Source organism: Eumetopias jubatus, unplaced genomic scaffold (assembly GCF_037043125.1).
Source record: "Eumetopias jubatus isolate StellerSeaLion01/CBP00866 unplaced genomic scaffold, mEumJub1_p1.0 scaffold_12, whole genome shotgun sequence".
Taxonomy (NCBI): Eukaryota; Metazoa; Chordata; class Mammalia; order Carnivora; family Otariidae; genus Eumetopias; species Eumetopias jubatus.
In genome coordinates, this window is record NW_028274818.1 from 32,181,890 (window position 1) to 32,209,795 (window position 27,906).

Sequence of the window (27,906 nt, forward strand, 5' to 3'; positions counted from 1 at the left end):
TTCACACAGAAATTTCCAAGTATTGTTTGGAGGAAATCAGTAGGATTTAGGCCATTATTTTACAAAAAAAAACCTTAAATATTTAGTTTGCTGATAATATCTTCCTATAGATAGTAAGGAAATTTTCTAAACTTTTGAATGTGCCTTAAACTGCTGTCTACTCAGTGAACAATACAATTAAAGATCAACAGAGTAGAAAAAAATTTGGCTTCTTTATAGTGTGCTTTCATATGCACTAGCATATTTTAGAAAGGATGTCATATTAGAAACAAGGGTATCTGGATTCTAGTCTTGGCTTCAATAGTTACGAGCTTCAGACATGGGATACAATATAACTTCCTGACTATGGAGTGGTAAAAAAGAACCTTTAAGGTCCTCTCCCATTCAGAAAACTCTGAGATTCTATTCATCCACAATGAACCTCTCTTTGAAAATTCCAAAAGGGGGGATAAAAACAAAACAGAGGCCTTAAATTAGTTTTTACATTCATAGATACTGGCATTCATGCTTTCCGTTACTCAGATTGGAACTAATTGCTTAAATTCTATGAAAGAAAGCACTGTAAGAAAGCACAAGAAGTATTTTCTCACAGATATCTTAGTAAGGTACAAAAAGACATACATCTTGTTTAGATAAGGACTACCAGTGTTTATGTGTATGGCATGGGATATACCTAGGGATAAAGGGAATAAAGGATAAAGGGAATAATAGACTATATATCTTCATATATATACGTGTATATGTATAGCTATAGTTCCCCATCATTGTTCCTTAAACCTTAGAGTTCCAATGTCATAAAACACTTAATTTTGAAATAAAATGATTTCCATTGTTCTATAAAAGTAGAATTATAGTATTAATAATAATTAGCAGAGAAATGATTTTTTAAACAAAAATGCTTTTTAAAAATTTAGTAACACTTTTCTTGCAAAAATTATCTCCTGCTATAACTGTCATGGTTGATGTTTCTTCCTAGCCCTCTGAAGATATGCCTGTTGCCATACAAAAAATATATATAATAAGGGATATTCTGAATTATTCATTGCCATATTTTAAAGAATATTTCCAGCCAACAAATATTAAATTCTTTAACATGTGATACATAATGCTAATTGTTGTGAGAGATACATGGTCTGTGCTTTTAGTTCTCAAGGTTTAGTCCTTAAATCAATAACGTCGGTATCACTTGGAAACTTGTTAGAAATGCATTTTCTCAGACACACCTTTGACCTATTGACTTAGAAGTTCTGGAAGTGGGACCCAGAGATCTATGTCTTAACAAGCTCTCTATACATTTGTTTTACATGCTAAAGTTTGAGAACTACTGAAATAGACCTTTAAGAAGTTGCTAAAATTCTGTATTATCACTACACGTTAACTTCAAAATAATTTGTAAAAATACCTTACAGTGTATGTTTTAGTAAGATTAAATGTAGTCTGAATTTGACATTTTTCAGCAATGAATTTGTTTTTACTTTCACTATTGCTAGTAGTCTTAAAATATGTAATGTTATGCAACCTATGATTACTGTTTTTTGGGGGAGTAGGTTGGGAGAGATGATTAGATATCGTGTTGGAAGTGACATCTTTCCACCAGTGCTATAAATCTGTGTTTTGCTGGAGTGCATGACAAGGAAAAATGGCAGGATATTGGTTTTCTGGATCTCTGGTTTCACCAAGGTCATGTGTGGCCCTAAATGAGGGAATGAATTGCTTTTTAAAATACTTTTATTGTGGTCAGACTAGATATAAAATTACAGTAATTAGTGGAATTTGAAAACTATTTTGGTAGAGGTAGTGATAATTAAAACTTAAGGGATGTGGCATTAGCACAAGATGGCTGAATCAGGGACCCCAGCCTCCATCCTCCAACAAAGATTAACAATTAGACAGCTAGCCACAAACAAAAACGGTTCTGGGTGGCTCAGTCATTGGGCGTCTGCCTTCAGCTTGGGTCATGATCCCAGGGTCCTGGCCCACATCAGGCTCCCTGCCCTGCGGGAAGCCTGCTTCTCCCTCTCCCACTCCCCCTGCTTGTGTTCCCTCTCTGGCTTGTCTCTCTCTGTCAAATAAATAAATAAAATCTTAAAAAAAAAAAAAAAGAAAGAAAACAATGCAAAAGACCTTAAAAAAAAAAAAAGTTCTGGAAGAGCCCTGGAATCCACTTAAGAAACTTTAGCAATACACTGTAACAAAAAACTTGAGAATAACTACACTGAGGAAAGAACAGCTTTATTATGCCTGCATCATTTCATTCCCAAACTGACATTGCTCAGTGCCAAGAGGGAACTCTCCATCTAGAAAGAGTTTCCCTTGCAGAGAAGGGATAGTGGGATGAGTTTCCCCACTTTTGGGGCACCACATTAAGGCCCTGCTTCAATTTCACCCCACTCAGAGACTAGCAAAGTTGAGATATATAGAGATGGCTAGGAACAAAGAGGAAAAGTGTGCTACCAGTATCAGTCACACAGTGGGAGCAACTATGGTTCCCAGTTTACCTGCTCTGTGAATTTTATTGGTTTTTACCTCACAAATATTTGGGTTCAGTGACACCAGCTGCCTAAGTTCCTCTCTGCTTCCCCTAACCCTCCCTTCCCCTGTTGTGAGCCTAGGAATCACACTGGCAGCAGCCCATACTACTACAGCTATATGATGCAGTACACCATCCTAGAACCCCCATGGCTGACTCCCACAACTGTGCAAGTACTCAGAGTTAGCTCTTCCAGCTGTGTACTTCCATGGCACCAGTCTGACACCTATTACCAGCCTCCACTGCTACGTGCATGCCTAGAGGAAGACATGTGTGGCCATGGGAGAGCATGTTGACAGCCAGGTCCCCCACAGATGATTGTGGGCTTGAATTATGTCACTGCCCTCACCACTCTGCTCAACTGGAGCTAGCCCCTCCAGCTGTGCACCTGTATGCCTCTGGCTGGATCCCCATCACTGGCCTCCACTGCCATGCACTCATGGTGAAACACGAGGAGCCACCAGTGGTGTAAGATAGTACATGCTGAGAGCACATCACTGGCACTGGCTGCTACTGCTGCTTGTTCTGGCCCTTAGCCACTGGACCTGGAGGCACTGTTGAGGACCCTCACAGCCTTTGCACCCTCAGTGGATACCCTGCAGTCCTTGTGAAAGACCATGTGGTTGGAGATGCTGTGGGCTCCAGTGGCCTCAGCAGAATAGGCCATCACATATCCCCAGACCTGATGCCATTACACATCTTAAACTTGGTGTCCTACACCACTAGATCTCGAGTCACAGCACACCCTAACACACCCCAACCTGCAGGTGAAAATCTTCCCTTAAAGAAGTCAGTCTAAAACATCTTGAAAAAAATGACTGCTTCTTCTAATGTGTAGACACCTATACAAGGCCACAAGAATCATGAAGAATCAGGGAAATATGACTCCATCAAAGGAGTACAGTGAATCTCCAGTAACTAGCCCCAAAGAAATTGAAATCCAGGAATTTCCTGATAAAGAATTCAAAATAATTGCTCTGATGATACTTAAGCACTGTAAGAGAATACAGATAAACAATTTAAATATACCAGGAAAACAACACAAGAACAAATATGAAGTGCAACAAATACAGAAACCTAAAAAAGAACCAAACAAATTTCAGAACTGAAGAATGCAGTTACCTAACTCAGGAATTCAATAGAGAGCTTCAGCTGCAGGCTAGACCAAGCATATGAAAGAATCTATGAGCTTGAAGACAGATAATATGAAATTAACCACTCAGAGGAGCAAAAAGAAAAAAAAAAGAATGAAATGGAATGATGAAAGCCTACAGGTATTATAAGACACCATTAATACAGTTTCTGTACAGTTGGGAGTCCTAGAAGGAGAAGTGAGGGAGAAAGGGGTAGAAGTTAATTATTAAGTTAATAATTATGAAGTTAATAAGTCACCCCCAAATTTCAGTCAAAAAGGTCTTCTCCAAGACATATTAAAATACAGCTGTTCATAATTAAAGACAAGGAGAGACTTTTAAAAGCAGCAAGAGAAAAATATTTCTCTCATGAAGGCTATCAGCAGATTTCTAAACAGAGACCTTGCAGGCCAGGAGAGACTGGAATGGTATATTCAAAATGCTGAAAGAAAGACTGCCAAACAGCAATACCATATTCAGCAAAGTCATCCTTCAAAAATGAAGGTTGAAATACTTTTCCAAACAAATAAAAGCTGAGGTAGTTCATCACTGCTATACCTGCTGTATGAGAAATGTTGAAAGGACTTATTTAAGCTGAAATGAAAGAACAGGGACTATGAAAACATATGAAAGGAAAGTCACACTGTTAAAGGCAAGTATGTTGACAACTGCAGAATGCTCTAATACTCTAGTTGGTGGTATATTGACCAGTCTACTTTAGTATCAAGTTTGAAGGACAAAAGTATTACAAATAGCTATAGCTACAATAATTTGTTAATGGATGCACAATATAAAAAAGATGTAAAGTGTGACATCAGAAACAAAATGTGTGTGTGTCAGGGGAATAAAACAGTGGAGGTTTTGTATGTGATTGTAAAATTTTTCAAGTAAGCCTCAGTAACCACAAAACAAAAATCTATAGTAGATACAAGATAAAGAGAGGGGAATATACCACTGTGGAAAATCACAAAGAAAGATAGCAAGAAAAGAGGAAAGGAACTACAGAACAGCCAATAATAATTAACAAGATGACAATATTATGTCTTTACCTATAAATAATTTCTTTAAATGTGAGTGGACTACATTGTTCAATCAAAGGCATACAGTGACTGAAAAGATAAGAAAACAAGACCCAACTATTTACTGTCTACAAGAGACTAATTGCAGCTCAAAGTGAAGTGATGGAAAAAGTGAGCAGGGGTAGCTATATTTGTATCAGACAAAATGACTAAGTCAAAAGCTGTAACGAGAGAAAGAAGGTCATTATATGATGATAAAAGGGGTCAGTTTGTGAAGACTGTACAATTGTAAATTTATATATGCATCCTACATCAGAACATGTAAAGATATCAAGGAAATACTAACAGATCTGAAGGGAGTAATAGATATCAATGTGGTAATAGAGGACTTTAATACCCTGCTTTCAACAATGGATAAATCATCCAGGCAGAAAATCAATAAGGTAACATTGGACTTGAACCATACTTTAGATCAAATGGTCTTAGCAGACATATACAGAATGTTCCATCCAACAGCAGCAGAATACACATTCTTCTCAAGCACACAGGGAAAGTCTCTAGGATAAACTGTATATTCATCCACAAAATAAGTCTCAGTAAATTTAAAAGAATGAATTATACCAAGTATTTTTTGCAACCACAGTGGTATCAAACTAGAAATCAGTAACAAGAGGAAAACTGGAAAATTTAAAAATATGTGGAAATTATTAACATACTGCTGAACAGCTAATGTCAAAAATTAAATCAGAAGGGAAATAAAAAAAAACTGAAACAAACAAAAATGGAAACAGCATACCAAAAGTCATAGGATACAGTAAGAGCAGTGCAAAGAGGAAGTTTATAGCAATAAATGCCCACATTAGGGAAAAGTAAATATCTCAAACAACTTAGCTTTAATACCTCAAGAACTAGAAAATGAACAAACGAAGCTGCAAATTAGCAGAAGGAGATAAAGAGCAGAAAGTGAAATGGAGAATAGAAAAACAATAGAAAAGATCAGCAAAACTAAAAGTCATTTTTTTGAAAAGATAAATAAAATTCACAAGCCTTTAGTTGGATTTACCGAGAAAAAAAGAAAGGACTTAAATAAATAAAATTATAAATGAAAAAGGAGACATTACAACTGATACCATAGAAATACAAAGGATCATAAATGACTTATCATGAACAACTATATATCAGTAATTGGACAGCCTAGAAGAAATGGATGCATTTAACCATTCAAACATATAGCCTACTGTGTCTGAATCAGGAAGAAATAGAAAATCTGAGCAGACCAATAATAGGTAATGAGATTTAATCAGTCATAAAAAGCCTCCCAACAAAGAAAAGCTTAAGACCAGATGGCTTTGTGGGTGAATTTACTAAACATTTAAGAAGAGTTAATGCCAGTTCTTATTATACTCTTCCAAAAAATTGAAAAGGAGGGAACATTACCAAACTCATTTTAAAATAAGGCCAGTATTACCCTGATACCAAAAGCCAGAAAAGGATACTAAAAGAAAACTATAGGCCAATATTCCTGATGAATATAGGTGCAAAAATTTTCAACAAAATGCTAGCAAACCAAATTCAATGGCACAATAAAAGGATCATATATGAGGGAGCTCTCCTCTACTTGCTAGATGGGTTGCTGCCTGATTCATGAATCACTTAATAAAGCCAGTTAGATCTTGAAATTTAAAAAAAAGGTTAAAAAAAAACATGATCAGGTGAGATTTATTCTGGGATTCAAAGATGGTTCAACATGTGAAAATCCGTAAATGCAATACATCACATTAATAGAATGAAAGACAAAAATCATATTATCTCAATAGATCAGAAAAAGCATTTGATAAAATTTGATATATTTCATGATTAAAATTCTCAACAAGTTAGAGATAGAAAGAACATACCTCAGCATACTAAAGTACACATGTGACTGTCCTACAGCTAACATCATACTCAGTGGTGAAAGGTGAAAGCTTTCCCTCTGAGTTAAGGAACAAGACAAGGAAGCCCAGTCTGACCACTCTTATTTAACATAGTACTGGTAGTCCTAACCAGAGCAATTAGGTAGGAAAGAGAAATAAAACGCATCCAAATAGGAAAGAAAGAAGCAAAATTGTTTGCTGATGATATGATCTTGATATAGAAAATCCTAAAGTCTCAACAAAAAAATTTTTAGAATAAATAAATTTAGTAGCATTTTAAGATGCAAAATCAATATACAAAAATCAGTTGCATTCCTGTACACACAATTAGCTGTCTGAAAAGGGAAATAACACAATCCCATTTATAATAGCATCAAAAACAGTAAAATACTTAGGAATGAATTTAATCAAAGAAGTGAAAGATGTCTACATTGAAAACTATGAAGCGTTGTGGTGCCTGGATCACACAATTAGTTAAGTGTCCCACTCTTGATTTCAACTCAGGTGATGATCTCAGGGTCATGAGATTGAGCCCTGGGTTGGGCTCCATGTTCAGCGGGGAGTCTACTTGGGATTCTCTCTCTCCTTCCCCCTCTGCTGCTCCTCCTGTTCATGCATTCTCTCTCTCTCTTTGTCTCTCTAAAATAAATAAATCTTAAAAAAAAAAAAAACTATGGTCCATTGAAAGAAATTGAAGAACACAGAAATAAATGGAAAGATATCACATGGTCGTGGATTGGAAGAATTAATATTGTTAACATATTGTTCATATTACCCAAAGCCACTTATAGATTCAATATAATATTTATAAAAATTTAATGGAATTTTTTTCACAGAAATATAAGAACATTCCTGAAATTTATATGGAACCACAAAAGACCCCAAATAGCCAAAACAAACAAACAAACGAAAAACAAACATTGTGAAAGAACAAAACTGGAGGCATCACATTTCCATATTTCAAATTGTGTTACAAACTGTAGTAATCAGAACAGTATGGTACTGGCATAAAAAACAGACATGTGGACCAATGGAACAGAATCCAGAGCCCAGAAATAAATCCACACATATATGGTCAACAAATATTTCACAAGGGAGCCAAGAATACTCAGTGTGGAAAGGACAGTCTCTTTAATAAATGGTATTGGGAAAACTGGATATCCCCATGGAAATGAAAGAGGTTGGATCCCTGTCTTAGACCAATCTCAAAAACTTACTTGAAATGGATTAAGAACTTACACATTTGAACCCATAAAACTCTTGGAAGAAAATAATAGATGATAAGCTCCTTGACATCAGTCTTATCAATGACATTTTGGATATGACATCAGATGTACAGAAATTAATAAGTGGGACTACATCAAACTAAAAAGCTTCTGCACAACAAAAGAAACAAGAAAGTGAAAAGACAACCTACAGAATGGGAGAAAATATTTGCAAACCATATATATGTTTTTAGATTCCACATATGAGTGAGATTGTACAGTATTTGGCTTATATATCTTATATATCTGGTAAGGGGTTAATATCCAAAATATATATGCATCCATAGAACTCATACAATAATAAAAAAAAACAATTTATTTAAAAGAAATAGGCAGGGGGGTGGCCCTGGTGGCTCAGTCAGTTAAGTGTCTGCCTTTGGCTCAGGTCATGATCTTGGGGTCCTGGGATCCAGCCCTGCATCAGGCTCCTGGCTCAGCAAGGAGTCTGCTTCTCCCTCTCCCTCTGCCCCTCCCCCCTGCCCTGGTCATACTTTTTCTCTCAAATGAATAAATGAAAATCTTAAAAAAATAAATAAATAAATAGAGGACTTGAGTAGACATTTTTCCAAAGAAGAGATACAATGGTTAACAAATGAGAATGTGCTCAATATTACTAACTATCATGGAAATGCAAATCAAAACCATAATGGGATATTATCTTATACATGTTAAAAAAAAAAGAACAAATGCTGGCAAGGATGTGGAGAAAAGGGAACTCTGGTTCACTGTTGGTGCAAATGCAAATTAATATAGCCACTGTGGAAAACAGTATGGAAGTTTCTCAGAAAATTAAAAGAAGCATTACGATATGATCCAGCAATCCCACTTCTGGGTATATATCTGAAGAAGATGAAATCATTATCTTGAAGAGAGATCTGCACTCCCACGTTCATTGCAGCATTATTCACAACAGTCAAGATATGGAGACAACCTAAATGTCTATCAGTGGATGAATGTTTAACAAAAATGTGGGGTGTGTGTGTGTGTATAATGAAATATGTGTGTATATACACACACACATACACATGCACACACAATGAAATATTCAGCTCTAAATAAAAAGAATATCTTGCCATTTACAGTAATATGGATTGGTCTTGAGGATATCATGCTAAGTGAAATAAGTCGGAGAAAGACATATTGTATGATTTCACTCATATGTGGAATCTAAACACATGAAACTCAGAGAAAGAGAGTAGAATGATGGTTGCCAGGAGCTGAGGGAGAGATGTTGGGTGATGTTGGTCACTAACTATAGTGACTATAGTTAACAATACTGTATTGTCTTCTTGAAAGTTGCTATTAGAGTAGTGCTTTAATGCTCTCACCATAATCATAGCAAAAACAAGAAATTAGTAATTATGCAAGGGTGTGTGTCATCTTAACTAACCTTATTATGAACATTTCACATATATGTTTATTGAATCAAGTTACACACCTTAAACTTACACAGTGTTATATGTCAATTATCAATAAAGCTGGAAAAAGTAATTTTAAATGTAGTTAGCTAATTCCATGCTTTTCAATATTTTTCACATAATAGCCATCTGTAGAAAATGACATTTGAATGGTAAACTTGGGAGGGAAGGAGTGGGCTATAGGCAGGAGAGGAGGGAAATTGATTTTACCTTTTTCAATGCCTCCTCTAATCAGAGACAGAAAGCATTTTTATTCATTAGTGTAAGACCAGAACTTCAGCCACCTAATTTCATAATTACAAATGCTGCGTGCATTGATTTTACCATATTTTTCAGTCCTTCGGTCTTTAGATACATGCAGTAGATTTTCTACTGAAAATATGCTGTTTTAAAATGCATTAGCATGATTTGGTATAACATTTCGTAGTAATGGACTTTAGAGGGGAAAAAAAACACCTCACTTCCATTTTATTAGCTTTAAATCAGCAATTCATATCTATAACAACTCTTTTGTTTAAATTTTCTTCCTGTCACACATGACTGACAAAAACCTCAACCCTGACTGAATCTTCCAATTATCTCTTCCACCTAAGCTGTTGGATGATAGTAGGGGAAATACCACATTGTTGCCATTAAACACTAGGTTGAATACCTACCAAATCAAGTACTCAACAGTGCCTGAAAGTTAGTCACACTTCCTCCTTCAGCCTCCAGCAACTTCTCTTTTAAGCAGAGAGCTTTGCTCCTACTTTACAGAATTAACAATTTTTACACAAAACTTTTGCCTTTGCACCACCACTTCTAAAATCTCCTTGGATTCAGATCTTCTCTTTTTCCTGTAACAATGGAAAACATTCTCCAGCTTCCTTCCAAGGCTCATCTCACTATCTTGGTCAGGATCCCATTCTTCCTGCCTTCTCAGATAGCCTCTCTTTTCTCTTGCGCTCTCTGCTGGCTCATTAGTATTATCATTTAAACATGTTCAAGTCTGCACCATACTAAAAGAAAACAAATCTATCTAGCTTCATCTCTCCTCCTACCTTTACCTTCTTCCTTGTAAGTCTTGGTTAAAGAAGTTGTCTCCATACACTCTGCCTGCCCTTCCTCATTCATTCTCACTGCATGATCCTAAGTCTGCCTTCTGCTTCCCATTCTTCCACTGAAGCTGATTTTATTATGGCTTTATGCTTTACATATAGTTGTCATTTTTTAGTAGTCACTTTGCTTAATGTTTTGCCACATTTGAGAATTTTTTAGATATACCCACTTCCCTTGACTTTCATAACAACACACACTCTAGCTGTACTCTATACATTTCTAGTTGTTTTTTCTCATTTGGTTTATGTCATCATCTGCTTTAATTGCTTTCTGTGATACCCAGAATACATTTTAAACTCTAGTCTGTCCTCTACCTCTCTAGCTTCATCCCTTGACATTCTCTCCCTTCTACTCTACATTTGGGATATACTACATTTTCCCCCCTGTTTCTCGATTGCATTGTGCTTTCTATTAACTGCCAAGATATCATGCATATTGTTTTTCCAGTCTGGAACGTTCTCCCTTGCCCACATTAGAACCCAGATCATTCTTTGCTTGCCTAACTGACATGTTAGTTTATGTGTACTTTAAAGATTTTATTTATTTATTTGACAGAGCGAGACACAGCAAGAGAGGGGACACAAGCGGGGGTGGGTGGTGGGAGAGGGAGAAGCAGGCTTCCCGCGGAGCAGGGAGCCCGATGTGGGGCTCGATCCCATGAGCTGAAGGCAGACACTTAATGACTGAGCCACCCAGGTGCCCCTTGTTTAGTGACTTTAAATTAGATTAGATTTCCATATGTTGTTGTGTAGTATCCTGTCCGTTTAGTGTGACAGTCATTAAATTTTATCGCATTATATGTTTTAGATACTTTCTTTTCTATAAGTCGCAGAGACCTTATTTTTTTAGTTCAGCATTGTATCTCCATAGGTGGAAGAATAATATTACACATTTTCCTTAATGAGTCTTGCTCATTTACATTAAAGAGACATGACTATTCCTTTATTTAGAACGTTTTTTGAAATTATTAAGCCAGTGAATTTTTAAGTTGTGCCCAAGTATTTACGCAGGATACCTTGTTTAAAACAATAGTTTGCACAAAAAGTAGAGAGCTCTTTCCCCATGTGTACTATAGGGCTTTGGAGGGCAGGGACTTTTCTTATTTCTTTAGCACTGCATAGAGTTTTGAGTGGAATAAGTTAAACTTAAATAGGACAGAGAAATGTACTGATTCTGGAAATTATTTAAAATAGTGCTCTTGGGGCACCTGGGTGGCTCAGTCGTTAAGCGTCTGCCTTTAGCTCAGGTCATGATCCCAGGGTCCTGGGATCGAGCCCCGCATCGGGCTCCCCACTTGGCGGGAAGCCTGCTTCTCCCTCTCCCACTCCCCCTGCTTGTGTTCCCTCTCTCACTGTGTCTCTGTCAAATAAATAATTAAAATCTTTTAAAAAAATAAAAATAGCTGCTCTTGGGGTGCCGGGGTGGCTCAGTTGGTTAAGTGTCCTACTCTTGATTTTGTCTCAGGTCATGGTCTTGGAGTCCTGGGATTGAGCCCTGCTCCGCACTCAGCAGGAAGTCTTGGCCCTCTCCCTCTGCTCCTCTCCCGACTTGTGCATGCTCTCGCGCGCTCTCTCGCTCTCTCTCAAATAAACAAAATAAAATAGCTGCTCTTTAGATCTCAACTAAGGAAGTTCTAGTCTCTCCCATTGACTAGCCTTATAACTAACACAAACTCCTCCTTGTTTTGGCCTTGGTTTTCTTATTCATAATATTCTGATTATGCAAGGCAGGTAAATCAAACACTGAAAGGTATAATCCATCATATTACTTACTAATATATATTCTACCTTTCAAAAGTATATAGTCTCTGAACTGTGATTTTACAAATGCATAATTTTAAAGGTTCATCTGTGAATTCCGCAGAATTTCATAAATATTCATTTATGCAAATTGAAAAGTTTGCCTTCCATTTTTTAATAATATAGTTGAATCACACTAATATTTTGTTATTTTAGTTCTTGTTTTCATTGAAGGGCTGGAAAATGTGAAAGACCTGATTGCAAAGGGGAAAAAAACAAAACTGCTGAATTTATCTCACTTTACATTTTAAAAAAGCCTTAGTCATGAATTTGGAATACTTGTGATGGTGATGCACAAATAATATTTTAAATATTCTTACTCCAAATTTACTGACTTAATAAAAATTTTTATATTTTCCTTCCTATACTGTAACATCTCTTATTAAAATAAGAGACTAACTGCATTTATGCACGGATCAAATCATGCATTCTTCCTTTCATATTTATTTGGTTCCTAGATTGTTGGTGGCAAAGATTGCTTTAAAATTAAGATCCAGAGTCTCTCTTGAATTAGTAGTAGGCATTGGTGAGAAGGGACGCAGTGTGCTTCAGACCTCACCAGCAGCAGTGATTTCTGCCAGTGGTTCTCATCCTTCCATCCATAAAACAAGCAGAAAACCGACTTAAACCCTCCAGGTCAGATCTGATAGGGAGACAGTAGTTCTCAGGGAATAGAAAATCCAGTCTTTGTGCATACATTTGAGAATCAGGTTATTATTTCTTTTTAAGAGCCATTTTTTTTCTTCCTTTGCAGTACTTGTGAAAAGTTTCTACAGAGATGTGTCAGATACGGTGTATGTCTAACAACACAGGCAGTAACTAAGTTAATCCATTTCAAAATATGGATTCACGTTACAGTAAATTTTTGCTGAAGTGGAAATTTCATTTAATGAAAAGAAATAGGATATTTTTCACTGAATATAAGCCAGTAGATGTTATTTATATGAATTCACTTGTTCCTTCTCTCTGTGAAAGAATAGGCAATACTGGAAAAAAAAAACAACAGCATTAATAGAAGATGAGAAAAAGTGAATTAGCAGAACATACGTGGGTAAATGCTGTGAACAATAGGGGCAAAGCATTATCTGTACAAGGTAAACATGCTGGTTTTAAGACATAAGTGTAAGAAATTTATCACAAACATTTTCTTAAATGACAACTATAAAATTGAGGTTGTTCAAAAGGGATGTTTTAAGTATTCACATTGAAACTCTTTAACTCCATTATTTATGAGAGAACTATTCTGCATTTCTGTATAATTGACTTACTTATGTGGCCATTAGTATATTAACTTTATCAAAATAATACCAATATTTCATGAAGATTCCATCATAACACTTTTGTTTTATGCGATTCAAATCTTGATAATTATCATTTTGGTAAAACTGACTCACACGTACATATTTTCCAATAAAACACACACTCATAACTCACCCATATATATTTTCCAACATAATCTTCCATGTCTTGAGTATTTTTAGGTGACCTATAATGCATGTCCTTCATTTTAGAAATGTACACTTTGTTTTACATGAAGAGATATTTAATATTATCATTGTGAATTTGTAATGCATTATTTTTATATAAGATGTTTTAAATGATTTATTTATATTGACTTATATGGGAACCTTCTATTCCTTACTAAGTAAAAAGGTTAATTATAGAAAGCATGCTTTCTTTTCTTTTTAATTTAAAATAATTGAAAAAAATTCTTTTGAACTTAATGAGTAATACAGCAAGAGGAGATAGCTCATACTAAAAATGTTGCTAGTAATTATTGAGTTTTGGAATTAAAAACCTGGAATTACGCATTCTTGGACTGTATTTTTATAAAAGCAACATGGAATAGTGGAAATAATGAAATAGAACTTATTGAGAACATAAAGTGATGTCTTTGGTCTGCCCTTTTTACTTGGAGTGGAATTCAAATTCTGTTATATCAGTGGTACTTGTTACTTATATTATCTTGAGCTTTCAAAGGCTTTTACAGAAGTAATATTATCCATTGTACACTATCCTTTTAAAGCCCATCTACAGATATTCAGAGGTAAGTAGAAAAGAAATATTGTGAGAAATGATGAAAATGAAAAACCAGTGAGAATATTTATAAAACAACATTGGTTTTTATATATGAATAACTTGATATATTAGAAAAATTTCTTTAAAATGCCCTGCAAATAATCAGTTGTTTTTAAGTAAGCTTGATGCCTTAGAACTACCAACTTATATCTGTTATTTTATAAAAGGCTTCACTTCATAGAGTTGCAAATATGGGATTTCAAAAGTGAATTTTGATATAAAGCAAGCATTATTACAGTGTTCATAAATATTTAGGATTTTAAATGGAAATTTAAGATGATATATTTTGGTCTACTTTTTAAGAACTATGATATATATATATAATATATTACATATTTACCACATTTATATTTTTCTTTTCAAATTAAAACCAATATGTTAAGTGTAGTTAAATCTGAAAATTCATATTTCAGAATCTTAAAATGTAAAGTATCTAAATAGAGTTATGAAAAGAAATAATGAGTTTTAATAATCTGACAAAGTTATTTTAATTTTATTTGTCCCTGTTCCCAAAGGTCATTAAAACGCTTAAAAGATCAAAATCCTTTATTTTTAATCTCGTCAACTGTAAATGTTTAAAGAGAAATTTAAAAATTATTTAAAAAGTATCTCTGACAATGTTTTAACAAGAATGTTGGTGTAATGTGCTCTTTTGCCTCTGTTTAATGCCATGTGTCAATTATTTACAGATCCTGTGGTATTGTGGAAATTCCCAGAGGACTTTGGCGACCAGGTTGGAACCACATAATTTTTAAAAAACGTTTATAATTGGAGTACTATGGTTATTACTGCTGTTACTGCAGGAACTACTACTACACATGAATTGCTATCAATATTTTCTCTTCACCAGTTGTGAGGAAAAAATCACCATGTGTGCAGAATGTATATGGAAAATCTTTTAAAGTTACCAAGTAGATGGGTGATGAGGAAGCCTTTATGTTAAAACTAGTAAGAACTGAATGTTTACAGTTTCAGCATATTCTTACACTCTTTTAATCTATCAATGGACCATATTTGGAAACATTTAAAAATTTTTCCCATCAAAAAACCTTGACAATACCATACTTTGTTGAATTACCCTCCTATTATTTCTGTCTACTTGAAGTAGTAACTGCTGTAAATAAGTGGTTAGTTCTCTCCTTTTACAGTGATGTCTGAATCATTTACATATATGTTGAATTGATGATATTTTCTTATTTTTATGTAATTCTTATCTGTAGCTTTACTTTCTTAAAAGAAAATGAGACTTCAGAATGAGTTTATTCCATTTGTATTTTGCATTATAGCCTTTTATAGTTCCTTAAGTATTTAGTATGACCAAAATTATGAGTTATTTTGACATATATGTAAATAGAAAAATCTTTAAAATTTTATATTATAGATTTATCATTTTGAAATAAATTATATAATACATAGTTGAAATACAGATTTCAGTTTTTATGGAAATCTGATGAACATATTTTTATTTTTTTGCCTGCAAAGAAATGGTATAAAACACTCTTGTCACTGTTAAAATTAAAAAATTTACTAGTATAAGCTTAACCATAAGTTCACAGATACGATTCTTAAAATTCTCCTAATTTATAAAATTGAAAGCTGACAAAAGTATTTGTTTAAAGCAGTTCATTCAGAAATAAGTATACTGAAAGTGATTTTGATATGTGAAAGGATAACTTTCTACTTATGAAAATCTATATGTAAGACTAGGAAGTTACACTGAAAAAAATCAGTAAATGGGCATTTTTTTAAAAGATTTATTTATTTGTCAGAGAGAGACTGAGCACAAACGGGGGGAACAGCAGGCAGAGGGAGAGCTCCTGCTACTGAGTAAGGAGCCCAATATGGGACTCGATCCCAGGACACTGGGATCATCACCTGAGCCAAAGACAGACGCTTAACTGACTCAGCCACCCAGGCGTCCCAGTAAATGTGCATGTTAACTATTAATTCAATCTAATGCAATCCTTGACTATTTTTCACATAAAAAGACGGGTATGCACTCTTAATTTGTTTTTAGCTCTTTAGAGAAAGAATAGATTTATAAGTATCTTAAGTATGCAAAAGAGGTCCCTACAGTGAAGATATGATTTGGATATATGATGTATAATTGGGTTTACTTTAAAGTAATGTATAGTTAGGTTAGAGCCTTATTGACTCATTTTAGCATTTTGAAATACTCTTCTTCTCTTGGTATTCTCGATTCTTTCTTGTCCACTGACCCAAGAACAAACCTCCCGTCCAGGTCATGTTTTCTGTTGTGTTTTATTTTCTACTTCTTAAACTGCCCCTGAGAATTCCTAGGAAATTTGAAGACTCCTCACTTTGGGTTCATGTAGGGGCATCAGGTACTTGTTGAGTTCAGCTACAGGAAATTTTTCAGCGAGACTATTGCTGTCCCTCTCTGTGACTGATAAACTGGTGATGGGGATTTTTTAGTTGGGACTGAAATGTTGTTTTGTTTTCCAAATTTGTGAGGCCAGTAGAACATTAATAAGCCTTTGTAAAATGTAAAAGTAGTTAACTGGGTAATGGTGATGAATGTTTAGAATTCTAGTTCATAGCAATTCTTATACACTTTTTTGAAGGTTAGGATTGAAAGGAGCTTTAGATACCATTTTGTCTAAACACTTCACATTATATCTGAAGAAACCAAACTTCATATGGGAATCTAGCCAAGGGCCTTGAAGAATGGTTTTGCTGTATGCTTTCTGGTGAATATTCTGAATACTACAGATGATTTAGGTACTCTGTGTATATTTCTCATCTTTCTTAGCACTTACTAGTATACTGTCTACTTCTTGCTAAACAGCCTTTTCACTGGATCTGATACTTGCTTCAGTAATAATAATTATTAATAAGCTCTTTGTTTAGCTCTTACCATGCACTGGGCAGTATGCTATGTACTTTATGTGCATAATTCATTTTATCTTCAAACTCACCCGGTACTGCTAGGAGATAGAATCATGCCCCAGAGTGAGGGTTAAGAAACTTATCTGAGATCACATTGCTTATCAGAGGCAGAGCTAAGATTTGAAGGCAAGTTTGTCTAACTCAAAACCATGTGCTATTAGCAATGAAGCTATATTCTTTCTGCTTGGAATGCTGACCCAGATCCTACTCACTTATTTTATTTTAGCTCTTGTAAAAATAGTTTATCAGAACGGTTCTTTTCCCCTCATTATCTTTATAATTTGAAATCATTGTGTTATTTAATCCAAAGAAATAGTATCAATTCATTACCCTTTGGTTCTACTACATGGAGTTGTTGGTTCATCATAGTTGTTGATTTGTTACAGGCTCCTCGAGTATGTCTTCTTTAGTTGGTAGAACCAGTGGGATAGTTCAAAGTCACATTTCAGGGGCTGTAGATTGATTTTTTTGGGGGGGTACAGTGGAGAATTTTGTATAGGGAAGTAGGAAATGAAACTGTAAATGTAAATGGAGCCAGGTCTGGGTAACATTAAAGGCCTTGCTAAAGAGTTGGTCCTTCAGATGAACTTGAGGAGAGTGTGCTATAGCAAAATAAGTATGTTAGGAAGGTTAGTCGGGAAGAGATTTCCCTATGGATTGGTTGTGGGATAAACCGGAAACACGGAAATTAGTTGGCTATTTTAGCAGTTCAGCTGAGGGCAGCAGAAGGAACTGAAAGGGTTGGTTACATTAGGAGTGAAAACGAAGATGAGTGTAAGGGGGAAGGAGGAAAGAGGTTGCATGCAGGGGTGCTCTGTGGGGTATGGGGTAGAGAGGAATAGTGACAAGAGGATGAATTTGCTTTTTGTCCCTCCAAGAAATGTCGAATTATCTTTGTGTAAGTGGTGGATGGGACTTCGGGGATTGGAGAAGAATGGAGACGTGTTTACAAGCCTGAGGAAATACAAAGCTGTGAGCAAATTTGAGGATTGCTAAATAGACTGAATTGATGTCAGATTTATGTTTTGTAAATATATTGAGGGCTCTGGCTGAGAAGATAAACGCAGACCAAGTCTTCCCATCCATGCCACTGATACTAGCAGTATTCCTTCATACATCTGTGAGAGGTTCACAGCTTCTGTATAAAAAGAGTAATTTTGTTTCTTTTTGCTGCTATCAAGGTAATCTCTCCATTGCCCTTAGTTCTCTTTTGTTCACATTTATACTTAATGGCTTCAGGCTCTTTTTCAGAATGCTTAATTCCCCCCCTCCCCCACTCTCTGCTTGTCATATTCATGGTTCATGTTTCTATAGCTTTACTGCTTGCATATAGCAGGCCCTCTTCGGGCAATGGTTAGTCTGTGTTTCTTGAGTGAGAGGAGTCAATCTTTGTGAGAAAAATACACTTTTAGAGAGGGGTCAGAAATAAAATCTTATAAATGCTGGCATCAAAGAGGTAAGTGTTTGAATACTAACTCTGTATTTATAGATTGTGTGAAGTGTTGCTTTAGATAAGGACTTAATCTCTCTCAGTTACTCATTTGCAAAAGGGGACTGATTTTACTGATCTGACAGAATTACGGGGTAAGCATGAAATGATGTGAAGTCTGTAAAGCGCTTAGCACCACGCCTGGCATGTGGAAAACACTCCATAAGTGTGAACCAGTAGTTTTGTTGAAGTATTGCAAGGCCAGGAATGTTTATTAACTTACGATGAGGCATAGATAAAACTGCTTTATATAGAATATCGTTTTTGTAGGTGAATAACAAGTTTGAGAATTTTACTGCTTATAGACCTTCAGGAAGATTTATAATTTAATAGCATAAGAAGTACTAATATGTAGAAATTCTTCTGTCATGTGTGCTTTCTGTGCCATTAGTTGATGAATGACTACAGTGGATATCTGCTGTTTAACTGGCAAAACTGTTACTTTTTAGTTTGTCATTTTTATGAAAATCTTAAACCGTGTTTAAGATTTCTTTTTATCAGCATGGCTATCAGCAGAAGTCATAGGACCATGGAACCATGATCTTTTAGTAATGGCCAAGACATCAGAAATCATTAAGACCATTTGGATAGGAAAGAAGATTATGAAGAGTTGACCCCAGCTCATATGTCCTATTTACCTTCAGTCTTGCAGTGCTTTTCCTATTTTCACACAAACTGCAGGCCTTTCATGCTTCTGGGCCATTTCATATGCCTCAGATGCCCTTTTCCTTTTTCTCTGATGTACTTTCTCCATAATGCAAATAAAATGTTTTATCTGCTGTGGTATTTTGAGGTATTCCTCTTTTGTGATTCAGACTCATTTTTGTATTAGTATGCCTGCCCTGTTACCTGAGTAACCGGGGTTGGTTGTTCTGGTGTGTCTTATTTCAGTGGATGCTCCTACTTAAGCCCCTTTCCAAGCCAAGGACTCTGTGTTTATTTTTTACTTCTCTTTCCCCCACTCAGCTGCTCCCAGTCTGTCCTCCGACCCTATTCTTGTGCCTCTTTTATGTCTTGTCAGTCTCTCCACTTCTCTTTATTTCTAGGGTCCTTTCCTTAATTTGTATCTTCCTAACTCTTCTGTTTTTGTGCCTATTTAATTTACCCTCCACAGTGTAGCTAGAATGATCTCTCTAAGAAACAAATACCACTTCTCCTATCACTACTGTCATTGGTTCCTTACAGTGTGCCAGGCACTGTCTAGGTGCTTTGCCTGTGTGAGCTCGCTGAATCCTAATAATGCCTCTAAAAGTGAAGGGACTACTACAGTTCCCATTTTACAGATGAAGAGACAGAACTACAAAGTACTTAATTTACATGGCAAAGGTCACACAATTAGTAAGTAGTAAAGCCATTATTCCAAGCCAGACGCTGACTCCAGAACCCATAATCCTGAAGACTCGTGCAAACTCGCTGCTCCCCATTGATGCCTTCAGGATAAGGTTCACCTTCTCAATGTGATCAGGTTCCTTGTTTCACATCTTTTGTTTACATCTTTAGCCTCCCATTTCTCTGTATCCCTTTACTTTCTCCATTTAAGAAATGGTCTGTATTTTATAGTGAACATTATTTTCTCTTCTGTACCATTTATTTATATTCTGTCTTTGAACATGTGTCTTTCTGTCTGAAATGCTAATCTCCTACTTGCACTCCTTTTTGCCTGTCTTTCTAGTCTTGGCTTAGGGGTCATTTCCTCCAAGAAACCTCTTCTTTTATGTCACAGGTCTAGATTGAATGCACCTCCTGGGAGTTCCCTTGGCATTTTATGCTTCCCATATTATGCCACTTATTAGATCTGTCATTTTCCTTACTTTCTATTTACCCCATTAGACTAAATGACTCTGAGGCTAGTATTAAAGAATAATTTTTAAAAGAAGATATAATCATGACTCTAATGCAAATGTAACGTTTCATTTTTAAGTTTTTTTTAAACTCGTTATCTGATGAGGGTGTGAGTAAAATGTTGCATCCTATTCAAAGGAGAGCTCAAAGTAGCAGAATTGTATAGATAAATCAGGAATGCTGTAATAAATTTACAAATAGACGTAGAAGTGGCTTTATCCACACGGGGAGCGGTGAGGGAGGAGGGCAGTCAGTTGTCCCTCTATGAGACATGTCTGTGGACAAATATTATTTGTATTGCTACCATTTACAGAGTTGTAAAATAGCTTCAAGACAATGAAAGTCACAGAGCCCCTAGAAGAATGTGTTAGGCAATGGCTTTTTTCCCAATGAAAACAACCAGTAATCTTTTGGTTCAATTCAATCTTTTAAAAATTTTTCCTATAATCTTCTTCTTCCTCTTACAAGCATAAAAATTTCAAAGAAAGATGATTCTAGAAAACAAAACAAATCATGTTTCTAAGGGTTTGACCTGATTATTTACATGGGTGCAGCAAGAGAGTTAATTTAGGCTACAAGCCTCCGTGAATTTACTTTACCCACCTAGAACCATGCAGTGTAGAAAAATCGCCATGTCTACAAAATTAACTTTTTTCCAAGAAAGTTTTCTTTTCTTTTTTTTTTTTAAAGATTATTTATTTATTTATTTGACAGAGAGAGACACAGCTAGAGAGGGAACACAAGTACGGGGAGTGGGAGAGGGAGAAGCAGGTTTCCTGCTGTAGGGAGCCTCATGCGGGGCTCGATCTCAGGACCCTGGGATCGTGACCTGAGCCGAAGGCAGATGCTTAACGACTGAGCCACCCAGGCGCCCCCCCCAAGAAAGTTTTCATAAGGAATTTCAGATTAGATTTTTAGAAGCCTCTCTTACTTACTATCCCAAAGCTAGGAAACTAGGTCCAAGCAAATATCTTTCCCAGATTTTACATATACTGCCTATAACTTTGGTTAATTCTTCTCAAGATTCACGAAATTTGCTAAGGTTCCTGGTCTATGAGGAAGGGACCCTCTTTAACACGTTTAAGTTTGGACCCTGTCAACCAGGCATCTGGCCACTTTTTCTGGGATGACTTTGTAGGCTCCGTAAGTATAGCTAACCTTTGATCCTTAAAAGTGCCTTGGCATGGATGATTAAACAAGCATCTTTCTCAAAATGACACTTTAAGACCTTGGTTGTGCAATCAGTTTTCCAGTTATATAGTAGTAAAATGAAAGACTTACTGAATTTATGCAAAAAAATATTGCTATGAAAAATGAAGGGACTTAAGAGTTTCTGAATTCAGGGAGGGAGGGAATCAAGTGAGAATAAGATGTGATTTAAAAGTATTTCAGTTTATAGAAGCAGAGTTTACTAAATTGTTGTAGGTTACAGACAGTGTAGGAAGAGGAGGGCTTCCTTATATGTCCAGAAAATAGATCATGAAAACAGCATCAATAATATTTTAAACAATAAAATTTTCCTCATTATTATTCAATACAAAGCAATTAATTATTGTTTTGCTGGATTTTGCCTTAACAGCCTCATGAAACTTTCTGCTTCTTGACTAAAATGAGTCTTGGAAGTTTGGCCTTAGTCCACTGGAATGGCCTGAAAATTATCTAAATGATGTCAGTTCCAAGGCCTGTTACCAGTAATCTGTTCTTTGAAGTGTCAGTAGTTTGAAATACCTGATACAACCTTTTTCCAAGGCTTTGAGACTGACCTGTTTTGTTAAAAACACGAACTCTGGCCTGTAGCTTATAGCAGAGCCTTTAGGCAAGCATCAGAAATTAAACTAAGCTACTTATAGATGATAGAGGCTTAATGGTTATGGTTAATTTATTACCAATAATTTTCAAATGTGAAAGGTCTGGGGAGAATGGGCAAAATAGGTGAAGGGGATTAAGAGGTACAGACTTCCAGTTACAAGATAAATAAGTCACAGGGATGAAAAGTACAGGTGGGGAATATGGTCAGTAATATTGTAATAATGTATGGTGACAGATGGTAATTGCACTGATTATGGTGAGCATTGCATAATGTATCGAATTGTCAATACGCTATGTTGAATACCTGAAATGAATACAACATTGTATGTCAATTATACAGTTCGCTAAAAAGCCAAACCAAACCAAACAAAAACAAAAGAACAAAACCCAAAATCAAATGTGAAACGTCTGGTAAGGGTTCATAATAAAAATAAAATATGAAAAAGAAAATTCGATTGTTTCTGTTATATGAAAAAGATAATAAAGCCACTCAAAAAGGTTTTAGAGAAAATGTCTCAAAGAGCAAGGAGTAAGACTTTTTTCTTTCTTTCTTTTTCTTTTTCTTTCTTTCTTTCTTTCTTTCTTTCTTTCTTTCTTTCTTTCTTTCTTTCTTTCTTTCTTTCTTTCTTCTCTTTCTTTTCTTTCTTTCTTTCTTTCTTTCTTTCTTTCTTTCTTTCTTTCTTTCTTTCTTTCTTTTTCTTTCTTCTCTTTCTTCTCTTTCTTTCTTTTTCTTTCTTTCTCCTTCCTTCCTTCCTTCCTTCCTTCCTTCCTTCCTTCCTTCCTTCCTTCTCTCTCTCTCTTTCTTTCTTTTCTTTCTTTCTGATTTTATTTCTTTGACAGAGAGAACATAAAGCAGGGGGAGTGGCAGAGGGAGAGGGAGATCTCCCTCTCCCAGACCCTCAGATCGTGACACAAGCCGAAGGCAGACACTCAACCAACTGAGCCACCAGGCACCCAAGACTGTTTTCAAAGGAGTTAAAGTTATATCTGATTTATAAAAGTGGGTGAATAAAATTTGAGAAAATTTGAGGAAAAATCTTGAGATATAGCTTACAATAATCCTGAGACATAATATAGCAAGAATATACCAAGAATATCAAGTAAAGAGATTGAGGATGTCTGGAGTAGGGCCTAGACAAATATATTTTTGTAGAACTTCATGGGTAAGTCTGATGGGCATACCCAGTGGAGAACCACTGGCCTAGAAGATGCCAGGGATTTAAAATAAAGAAGTAAAGGTTATGGCCAAGTAAATATTTTTTTAAAGATTTTATTTATTTATTTTAGAGAGAGAGAGAGAGAGAGAACAAGTGGGGGGAGGGGCAGAGGGAGAAGCAGGCTCCCCGCCGAGCAGGGAGCCCAATGTGGGACTCGATCCCAGGACCCTGGGATCATGACCTGAGCTGAAGACACTTAACCGACTGAGCCACCCAGGTGCCGCCAAGTAAACATTTTAAATAATAACTGAAATTATAACTGACATTATATTATTGTTGTCTAATATCATTGAGCAAAGTACTGCCAGGACTCTAATAAATACAGGAAAACCTAACAATTTCACAAGAGATTTTATCATTCTTTCTGGAGAGTAAAACATATTATGGACAGCAAGGGTATTGGTGTTTCTCTAGGGACTTCCTATACAGCATATGATTTCTGAAATATTCATATTCATAAAATTTACATATATACAAGTTCACCCTAGGGCAGGCTGAGCATCTCTTCTCATTTTCCAGCATTTTGTGTGCATCTCTTATAATAATAACATATCAAACAAACCAGATTATTTCTAGCATCTCATTTTATAAGGTAAGAGAACATATCTCTGTGCTTTTCAAGGAACCTCTAGGAAATCTCCAAGATAGTTTTAGTTATAAAAACATATCCTGGAAGTTTTTTACTTTTTCTATATTCAGAATCTGAGTTTGGGAAGGCAAAATTTAAAAAGTTGTTAGAAGATTGGAATGTTTGACTAAGATGGGATCCAAGAAGCAACACTTGGTTATTTGTTTAATCAAAGTGACAATGAAATATTTAAAATAAATATGGTCAGGAACACTATTGAATAGTTCTTTAATAAATGAACTTTTTTACTTTTTCTTCCCTTCAGTAATAAAAGACATAACAAAGAGGGCATGTTCTGCATGGAGCATTGGATATTATACACAAACAATGAATCATGGAACACTACATCAAAAACTAATGATGTAATGTATGGTGATTAACATTACATAATAAAAAAAAAGACATAGTGAACTCAGGACTAAGTGCAGAAATTATTCTGTTAACCCACAGGATAACTTAACAGTCTCATGAAACCTTCTGCTTCTTGACTATAATGAGTCTTGGAAGTTTGGCCTTAGTCCACTGGAATGGCCTGAAAGTTATCTAAGTGATGTCAGTTCAGCTACCTCAGAGGCATACAGAGGTAAAAATAACTTTTTACATTGTAGGCAGATGCATTAATCAATAATCGAAGGAAACAAACCCATCAAAGTTGAGTGAATTTTAACAATTTTCATAGCTTCTTTTCAGAGTCAGGTATTATCAAAAAAGACAAACAAAAGTTACATTTTAAGTTTTGTTTCATTGTGCCCTCTCATATTTAAAAACAAACTGACACTTTAAGACATATTTCAGAGATGCACAAGGCCAAACTAATTTCATTATCATCATCACCATATTTATGTTGTTTTAACATGCAGTGCATCCATGATTGCTGTTGGCAAATGAATTCATATATCTGTTAAAAATTTTATTTTAATTTTCTAATGCAGTAAGTTTCAGTATTCAATTATATATGATTATATAAACAGTAGCTCTTCACTCCTCAATAACTTCCAAGAATACAGAGGTTAAAAAAAAAGCCCAAGAATTTCTGTTTTTAAGACAAACCTATTCTTTGAAAACAAAAGTATATACACAGTTGTATTTATCCAATGCTCTTGTTCCTAGTGTAGTCTTAACCACTCATTAATTACAACTTTTAACCTAAGTAACTAACTTCTGTTTCAAAGAAAAAGAAAAACTCTGAGGGGTGGATAACTGAGAACTTTCTGTCATGCACAAGCATTTTAGCAGATGACCAGACCTCATGAATACCCATAATACAACTTTCTGAAACCATACACATCCCATAAACATTTTTGTAAAGTGGAGAAAATTAGCATATTCATTAAAAAGACCCAAAGGCATAACCATTTTATAGCATACAAAAATAAGAAGCACATAGACTTAAATTATGCTTAGTAATCAATATTTTAGTATTCTATCTTGGAAATTACCTGGATATCCCATAGTTATACATTAATTTACTCGATTTAATATCAGTTTAATATTTTGGTAATCTAAGATTTTGGAAATTATGTTTAAGCAGGTATATAACAAAATGTAATTATGTTTAAGCAGATATGTAACAAAATATAATTACTTTTGAAATAAGTTTACCAGAATAATGATTCAGTTTAGTTAAATAGAAATTTACATTTTTTAAATAACCTTAAACATTGTATCATGTTAGCCTATTTGTTCAGTACACCTGCATAAGTTTAGGAAAAAAAGCCCAAGTAGAATAAATCTACCCTTGTATTATATTTAACACTGATAAATCAGAGAAGACAGCTATATTTATTAAACCAAAATGATAAACTTAGATGAGTATGCCCATCTACCTTAATTATGTGAATTTGAATTCTCTAAGAACTTTTTTTTTGAGGTTTAGCCCATTTGAAGTTTTGGAAGTTCAGTTTCCTTATTCTATAGGACTTTTAGGGATATTCACTTTATGTACATACCTCTCTATAAGCCATTCAGAACAGAGATCCTTTATTAAAAACATTTTTAAAGACTTTTTTAGAGCAGTTTTTATGGTTCATGACAAAATTGAGAGGGGGTGCAGAGATTTCCAGTATGCCCCCTGCTCCCTGACATGCACAGCCTCCCCCATTATCAGCATCACTCACCAGAATGGTGCATTCTTTTTACCAAGGATGAACATACATTGACATATCATAATGACCCAAAGTCTGTAGTTTACCTTAGGATTCATTCTTGGTGTTGTACATGCCGTGGGTTTAGACAAATGTATGACGACATATATTCATCATTATAATATCATACAGATATTGTACTGCCCTAAAAATTCTCTGTGCTCTGAGTATTCATCTCTCCCTGCCATTCCCACCCCTAGCAGCCACTCATCCTTTTGCTGTCTCCATGGTTTTGCATTGCCCAGAAAGTCATACAGTTGGAATCATAAAATATATAGCCTTTTCAGATTGGATTATTTCACTTAGTAGTAGGTATTTAAAGTTCCTTCATGTCTTCTCATGGCTTGATAGCTCATTTCTTTCAAGTGCTGAATAATTTTCCATTGTGTGTATGTACCACAATTTATTTATCTGTTCAGCTGCTGAAGGACATCTTGGTGTCCTTCCAGGTTTTGGCAGTGATGAATAAAGCTGCTATAAACATCTGTGCAAGAATTTTTTTAATTTATGAGACTTTATAATCTATTTTATTGATACTCTCCAGAGTTAGGGAAACATTTCACAATAATTCAATAAGGAAAGGCTTTCTGAATTATAGATGCAGTAGATTCACAAATACCAAAAATTTGGGTGGTATTTTTAGGTATAATGTATATAGTGAACAGACAATACAGATATGTAGGAAGTTGAAAAATAGATTGCTTAAAGTAATGCTGTATTTTGCAAGGCCTTTTTGCCTTTTTAGTTATGTTTTTGGTTGTTATAAGAGATGAAAAATTTTGCCAAATACTGAATAAATGAACTTAACCTAGGCAATTAGCATGTAGCTAAAACTGTCTTGAAATTATTTATATAATACTTTTTTATTTTGCAAGGTACTGGTCTGGCAACGTAAGGCTGTAAACAAAGCTGTATCATTCTTACTTTCTAGGAAGCTTACTAGGCAAAGGAAGATTGGGCTGGAATCAAAAGTGAACAAACTATCATTCTGTCTTCTACTTGACAGAAGACTAACTTGAGTGTATGACTTTAAGGAAATAATTTTTTTTCTCTGAATTTCATTTTTCTCCTCTATAAATGGGGGATGCAGGAGCAAATGGTTGTTTCATGTTTTTACAGTGTTCCCTTCTACATATAATTCCAACAGAAGGCTGGGTATTAATAAATGCCATAAAAGTTACTAACAATATAATGTAGGAATTCTGGGAAGGAAGACATCACACATTTAAACAAGCTTAAGAGTTGAATGGTTAGTGAGGAAGAGGAGGTAGTAAGTTTGACTAATTTTCTTGGTGGTGGCAATATGTAGTATACTTTTGGTAGCTTCTAGGATTAAAAGGCTTAAGGGGGGAAAACCATGTTTATATAGAATAGCAAGAAGCCACTTTAAGAGAAGATTGAAGACAGAAGCTAAAAGTTGATCTCTTATATAGCAAGAATTAGCAGAAATGGCAAGATGACAGATGTTACCTGAGTTATACGCTATGCATTATTTTTTCTAATACTAGGTGAATAAAGATAAATATAAGAAGTTCCCAGCTCAGAAGGACCTCATATTCCAGTAGGGGAGACAAAATTAAATTAATCATAATACAATACTGTATGAGCTATGA

The 27,906-nt window shown here is 35.2% G+C and overlaps 1 protein-coding gene across 1 annotated transcript in view; it reads left to right on the forward strand.

Moving 5' to 3' along the window:
* The window catches only part of DENND1B (DENN domain containing 1B), a 267,164-nt gene that overhangs the window by 48,652 nt on the left and 190,606 nt on the right, over window positions 1-27,906 (forward strand). Inside the window, exon 3 of the mRNA XM_028120237.2 lies at window positions 14,944-14,987. Coding sequence (XP_027976038.1) covers window positions 14,944-14,987 — 44 coding nt within the window. The remainder of the gene's footprint in view (window positions 1-14,943; window positions 14,988-27,906) is intronic.